General features: G+C 51.5%; 1 protein-coding gene across 1 annotated transcript; it reads left to right on the plus strand.

The window, feature by feature from the left end:
• Positions 1 to 3,933, plus strand: ISG15 (ISG15 ubiquitin like modifier). Its single transcript, XM_053280106.1, has 2 exons — positions 1 to 152; positions 2,567 to 3,933. Exons 1-2 carry the CDS (start codon positions 150 to 152, stop codon positions 3,035 to 3,037), a joined length of 474 nt encoding a protein of 157 aa, XP_053136081.1. The 5' UTR covers positions 1 to 149; the 3' UTR covers positions 3,038 to 3,933.
• Positions 3,934 to 7,424: the final 3,491 nt, after the last annotated feature.

The raw sequence follows: 7,424 nt of genomic DNA on the forward strand, positions 1-7,424 counted from the left end.
CACCCACGACCAGGGACCGCTGGAAAGCCGAGCCGGCTATAAAAAGCCTCGGTGCGGACGGAGGAGCCACTGAGGAGCGAGTTGGGGCTGGTGACGACAAAGAAGCGAAACTCTGGCCGGGACTTGGGTGCTGATCCTGCGACGCAGCGATGGTGAGCGAGGGGGCTGCGAATGGCGCAGAAAAGGCAGAAATGCGCTCTCCACTCTGTGTGTGTGTGTGTGTGTATAGGGGGAAGATGGGGTTGCCAACTGATCAGAGAATACTGCATAGCTCTGCTCTTGTGCCTTTAACAGCACGTTGAGCTTGGATCTGCAGAAACCAACTTGTTTCTCAGGGGTAGGAAGATTGAACCAGGGTTGATGATTGATAGGGGCTGGTTGTTCTTCTTTGCCCCAGAAGCTCTGGGTGCCCCCTGAGATCAATATCTAGCAAAAATTAAATTAAATTTTTAAAAAACCTGGAGGAGAGGTTGTCACCTGGCCAAGAAATACAACCTGCTGTGCTCTTCTGCCTGTAACAAGATGTTGAGCTTCCGAAACCAACTGGGTCCTCCAGTGTAGAAAGAACCACGGTTGATGTTTGATAGAGCATAGCTGTGATTGTTTCTTCTTTGGCCCCAAAGCCCTGGGTGCCCCTGAGATGAATATCTAGAAAGAAAGGGGAGTGAGGGAAATGAGGTTGCCAACTGATCAGAAAAATACTACCTATTGTACTCTTGTGCCTTTAACAACACATTGATCCTTGATCTGCAGAAACCAACTCAATTTTGGGGGTAGGAAGCTGCCTTCTACTGAGTCAGACCATTGGTGGCTGTTACTGTCTCTTCTTCTTTGCCCCAAGATCAATATCTAGCCAAAGAAGAACAGGAGTGGGGGTGGGGGGAGGAGAGAGATGTGGTTGCCAACTGTCCAGAAAATACTACCTTACTGTGCTCTTGTGCCTTTAATAATGCATCAGTCATCTGCAGACACCAGTCAATGATGTTCTTCAGGCATAGAAGGAAACCGTTACTTTGCAGAGCAGGGGGGCGGATAAGGATTCTGGTCTCTTCTTCATCCCAGAAGCACTGGGGGCCTGCTGAGAATCCGTATCAAACCCTAGCAAGCACAACTGACATGACTCAAACTTCTACGCCCCCTCATAAAATGGCAGACTCCATTATTCCCAGCTCCTCCTCCAACTCTGCTGCCATCTTATTTTATTCTGCCCTCCGGGGCTGACGAAGAGCACCAGCTTCTGTGCCAAATCAGTTGGCTCTTCATAAAGATCTTACTAGAATAAGGGGTCGTCCCAAACCCCTCCTGTATTCTCCCAAGAAAGCCACATGGCTCTGGAGTCCACACGGACTCCACGGCGGCACAACTTTCCCTTTTCCTTCCACCCCCACTGAACCAGCACTGCTGGTGGTGATTTTTATGACGGGTGTTTGTAGATCAAGCTGCTGCTAAAGGCCGAACTATAGTGACCGGCTGAAAAGTTGGCAATCCTCTGGGGACGGGGGAGGAAAGATAAACAATTGCTTATGTTGTGTCATCGTTTTGGAAAGAGAGAGTCAGTTTCCAGAACTGGGTCCTGTAACAACAATCCTTGTTCCCTCTAAGAGGGATTCCCAGATGTTGTGGACTACAACTCCCAGAATCCCCAGCTGCAATGGCTTTTGCTTAGGGATTATGGGAGTTGTAGTCCACAACATCTGGGAATCCCTCTTAGAGGGAACACGGTCTTGGTCCCCAGCTTGCCATTCAGAAGGAATGTCTGGACTACAACTCCCATCGTCCCCAGCCACAAACTGGGGACCCAAAATCGAGAAGGCCTGGAGTAGCCAGTTTCATGGGGCAGGGAAGAGCAGTTTTAAGTTCTCTTTTCTAGTGAAACTGACCAGACCATCTGCTTCCTAAGAAAGGTCCTGCCACCCAGCCCTGCTTACTTGGGAGTAAGTGCCCTTGCCCATTCGTGGCTGGATGGATCCAAGGGGGATTGACAAGGGAGTTCTGCCCTGCTCTTTGCAACGTGGTCTGCAAACCTGCAAAGGGGAAGATGGGAAGTTGGCAGGATTGAAAGCAGGACAGCTGGTGCGCACACAACTCCGATGTGTTCTCTCGGATGGGCTGGCTTTCCTGTAGAGAGGGAGATGTTGATGTAGGAAATGCCACCCTGGGACTTCTCCCAAGTGTGTATCTGATGCGCTACAGTTCTACTCCTGCATACTTTGAAGGGGTAGGACTGTACCGCATAAGGGCTTCTTCCTCCAGGGGAGACTGTGTCTGTGCAGTAGGCTTACCTGGGATAGAAAACCTGCATCCTCTTGCCAAAGGGGCCCATGGGAATTGTAGTTTCCCTTGTCTACGTGGTGGGTAGAGACCTTTCAGCACTCTTGCAAAACTACAATTCCCAGGATTCTTTGGGGGAAGCCATGACAGTTTAGGTGGCAAAAAGGCGATGTCAATCTTCTTGTACAGCTCTCTGTACAATGAACTAATCTGGATGAACAGCCCTGGGATCTTGGGACAGGGGCTTCCCCCTTCACCCCCAAATTCTCCTAATCCATGTCTTCTCCTTTCCCAGGCCCTGAGGCTGAATGTAAAAATCCTGACCGGAGAGATGTACTCCTTGGATGTCTCGTCCAACCGCACTGTCTGGGATTTCAAACTCCAGATTAGCCAAAAAGTAGGAGTGTCCCCCTATCAACAGAAGCTGGCCCAACAGAATAGCACCTACGCCGAGCTGCGCGATGGTGCCCTGATCTCCGAGTACGGCTTGGAGTCTGGGAATACCATCTTGCTGATGGTCAAGAACGAAGAATCCATCAGCGTCTTCCTGAAGACCGACAAGGGGAGAACCAACACCTACTGGGTTCTGCCTTCCGATTCCGTGACCACGTTCAAAGCCCGGGTCCAGCAGCAGGAGAACATCCGGGCGGAGCAGATGTGGTTGGTCTACGAGGGGAAACCCTTGGAGGACGGACGCAAGCTGTCCGACTACAACATTGCCCCCCATGGCACCATCTTCCTGAACCTGCGCTTACGTGGAGGCTAGGGATGGGTAGAAGATGGCCCCGCAGCCCTCTTGATCTTCGACTGGGACTTAATCTTTGGGGTCCCTCTCTGCCTTCTAAATGTACAATACCCAGCACCACTCATCCCTTTCAGAAGGGAGCCTACAGACATCCCATGCTTGTAGTTGGGAGCATACAGTCTGCCCGGATCTGTGAACTGGGGGCAGGAATCCCAACAGGGCATCTGCAGGGCTTTTTCCAGGGGTGGGGGCCTCATTTTGACCCACTGAGGCAAGTAGCAGGGCAATATGGACTCAGTCATCCGAGGAGGATCTCTCGGATCTCCCTTGCCCCCTCCTTGAAAGCCATGAAGGTCTAAGAAGTAGGCAGATGCTCGCTGTGAATTTTTCGAATTGCGTTAAGGCAAGGGTGTCGTTTCCCCCCGCACACCACCACTGTGAACCGCTGCTTTGCCAGACCAGTCTCCGCTCCTCCCCTTCCTCTCTGGGTGCCCCCATGCCTGTAAGTGAGGCCAGTTCCAGAGTTGGAGACACTGCTCTCACTTTCCCCTAGAGACAGATCTTTCCCCCCCTCCTTTTTAAAAAACCATTTGCAAGCCAAGGTGTAGCAAGTAAAGGCTAAGAAATGGCTAGTTCGCTCTCGGCTTGGTTTGTTGTAAATATGTTGCTGCTGAAAGGAAGGAGAAAGAAAGAAAGAGCTACAGACTGCTCTTCCACAAACTCTGTGTTTTGATTCCCATCCATTGGATGCTCTGCAAGCAAGCTGTGATGGACTTTATGTATGAGTTCTTATGCTCTGGTTCTGCTGTTTCCATTCCTACACTGGCTGTATAGATACCCTTCATTCTTTGTGCACTTTTAGCAGTGGTGGGGAAAAACACAAAGCCCACCTCATTGTTAATAAAAACAAAAAAAACACAAAATGATGTTGTGATTGGTGCTTTCCCTGCTGGCACAGACTTCTGTGGGTTCTGACTCAGCTTGAGTGTCACTGGGTTCGGTCCCTATGCGTCATCTCGGGGCACTGCATTGTGAGCGGTGGGTAGAGCATGGCTACTGTTACATAGGAAGCTGCCTTACTGAGTCAGACCCTTGGCCCATCTAGCTCAGTATTGTCAACCCAGACTGGCAGCGGCTTCTCCAAGGTGGCAGGCAGGAGTCTCTCTCCCAGCCCTGTCTTGGAGATGCTGCCAGGGAGGGAACTTGGAATCTAGATGCTCTTCCCAGAGTAGCCCCACCCCCTGAGGGGAATATCTTGCAGTGCTCACACATGGAGTCTCCCATTCAAATGCAAACCAGGGTAGACCCTGCTTAGCTAAGGGGACAAGTCATGCTTGCTACCACCAGACCAGCTCTCCTCTCCCCTTGGGTCACCAAATGTTGGACTACAACTCCCATCACCCCCAACCACAATGGCTGGAGGCTGGGGATGATGGGAGTTGTTGTCCCAACAACATCTGGGGACCCCAGCTTGAGATTTCCCTGTGATGAGCCTTGCTGGCCATGAACAATGGCTTTTCTAGTCCAGCCTCCTGTGTCCCACAGTGGCCAACCATATGCCTCTGGAAGCCCACAAGCAGGCCATGGAAGCAATAGCCTTTTTCCTGACATTTGTCCCCATTCAAAGGTATACTGCCCTGAACATGGAGGTTCTGTTAACCACAGGACCCTTGCTGGATCAGACCAACGGGTCAGCATTCTGTTTCCTGCAGAGGCCAGCCAGATGCATTTGGGAAACTTTAAACAGCAGGGCATACAGGTTGTTATCTCCACCAGAAACTGGTGTCCAGAGGTATACTCCTCTGAACATAGAAGTTCCTCTAGTTAGCACGAATGATAGCCATGTGAGAGACCCCTCCTCCTCCTCCTCCTCCTCCTCCTCCATCATTTTCTTTAATTTTTAAATCCATCTCAGCCAGGGCTGCACAACTTTAGCCCTTCTGCAGATGTCAGACTATGACTTCCATTCCTTCTGCTGGGGATGGTGGGAGTTGTAGTTTCAAAACTGGCTGGGCGGGGGCAAAGTTGTGCAGCCCTGATCTAAGCAGTGTCTACCACCACATCCTGTGGCAGGGAGTTCCATTGTGCAACGGTTCTCAAACCTGGGTGCCTGGATGTCCCCAGATCATGCATGGAATGGAGTGGAGAAAGTGGATAGACATTCTTCTCTCTCACACATCACACTAGAACCAGGGGGTCATTCCATGAAATTGATTGCCAAGAAATTTAGGAGCAACAAAGGGAAGTATTTTTTGCACATAACGCATAGTCCACTTGTGGAATTCTCTGCCACAAGATGTGGTGACAGCCGACAACCTGGATGGCTTTCAGAGGGGTTTGGATCACTTCATGGAGGAGAGGTCTATCAAGGGCTACTTGTCGGAGGGCTACAGGCCACCTCCCGCCTCAAAGGCAGGATGCCTCTGAGTACCAGTTGCAGGGGAGTAACAGCAGGAGGGAGGGCAGGCCCTTATTTATTTATTTATTTATTTATTTATTTTTGCATTTATATACCGCCTTTCGTTAAAAAGATAACCCCAAGGCGGTTTACAAAAGTTAAAAACATACAATAAAAAGACAGTAAAAACATCATGTTAAAAATATAAAAACATATAAAAACAGGCATAAAAACAATACAACAAATAAAAACACAGAGAAGCTGCAGTAGAAAACGATCATGTAAAAGCCTGGGTAAAAAGCCAAGTCTTTAAAAGCTTTCTAAAAGCCGTGATGGAGTCCGAGGAACGAATGGCCACTGGGAGAGCATTCCAGAGTCTGGGGGCAGCAACAAAGAAGGCCCTGTCCCGAGTGCACGACAGCCGGGCCTCCCTCATTGTCGGCACCCGGAGCAGGGCCCCCTCAGATGTCCTTGTCAAGCGGGCAGCAACAGGTCTATCAATGGCTACTGCTCTGGTGGCTATGGGCTCCCTCCAGCCTCAGAGGGACAATGCCCTCTCAATACCAGTTGCAAGGCAGCAACCCTTGGGAGCAGGCGGTCCCTCAAATACCCCGGGCCCAAACCGTTTAGGGCTTTAAAGGTCAAAACCAGCACCTTGAATTGGACCCGGAAACGAACCGGCAGCCAGTGCAGCTCTTTCAAAATGGGGGTGATATGTTCCCAACGGGCAGCTCTGGATAAAACCCTCGCTGCCGCGTTTTGCACTAGCTGCAGTTTCCGGATATTCTTCAAGGGCAGCCCCATGTAGAGCGCGTTGCAGTAATCCAGCCGTGATGTGACTAAGGCATGTGTAACCGTGGCCAGATCTGCCTTCTCGAGAAAGGGACGCAGCTGGCGCAGTAGCCGAAGCCATGCAAAGGCACCCCTGGCCCCCGCCTCCACCTGAGCTTCCCAAAGCAGAGCTGGGTCCAGTAATACCCCCAAGCTGCGTACTTGCTCCTTCAAGGGGAGTGCAACCCCATCCAGAACCGGTAAAATCTCCTCATCCCGATTGGCTCTCCTACTGACCAACAGTACCTCTGTCTTATCCGGATTCAATTTCAGTTTGTTAGCCCACATCCAACCCATCACGGCCTCCAGCCCCTGATTCAGGACATCCACCGCCTCCCTAGGATCAGATGACAAGGAGAGATAGAGCTGAGTGTCATCCGCATATTGCTGACAACTCAGTCCAAATCTCCGGATGACCTCTCCCAGTGGCTTCATGTAGATGTTAAACAGCATGGGGGACAAGACCGATCCCTGCGGGACCCCACAGGCCAACGGCCACGGGGCCGAGCAGTAGTCCCCCAGCACCACCTTCTGGACCCTCTCCTCAAGAAAGGACCGGAACCACTGCAACGCAGTGCCTCCAATTCCCATACTCGAGAGGCGGCCCAGAAGGATACCATGGTTGATGGTATCGAACGCCGCCGAGAGGTCCAGCAGAACCAACAGGGATGCACTCCCCCTGTCTAGTTCCCGGCGTAGGTCATCCACTAGGGCGACCAAGGCAGTCTCAGTCCCATACCCGGGGCGGAAGCCAGATTGAAAAGGGTCCAGATAATCTGTATCATCCAAGATCCTCTGCAGCTGGGACGCCACCACACGCTCTATCACCTTGCCCAAAAAGGGGAGGTTAGACACAGGTCTATAGTTGTCCAGGTTGGAGGGATCAAGGGAGGGCTTTTTAAATAGAGGTCTTACCACCGCCTCCTTAAGGCACGATGGCATCCTGCCCTCCCTTAATGAAGCATTAACGATCACCTCCAGCCATCTACCTGTCCCCTCCCTGGCAGCTTTTATTAGCCATGAAGGGCAAGGGTCTTATCTCCCGCCTGTGGCTTCCAGCGGCATCTGGTGGGCCACGGTGCGAAACAGGATGCTGGACTAGATGGGCCTTCTTGGGCCTGATCCAGCAGGGCTGTTCTTCTGTCCAGATATGGCTGGCCTACAACTCCCACCATCCCC

Source organism: Hemicordylus capensis, chromosome 15, assembly GCF_027244095.1.
Source record: "Hemicordylus capensis ecotype Gifberg chromosome 15, rHemCap1.1.pri, whole genome shotgun sequence".
In the NCBI taxonomy this organism is placed as follows: Eukaryota; Metazoa; Chordata; class Lepidosauria; order Squamata; family Cordylidae; genus Hemicordylus; species Hemicordylus capensis.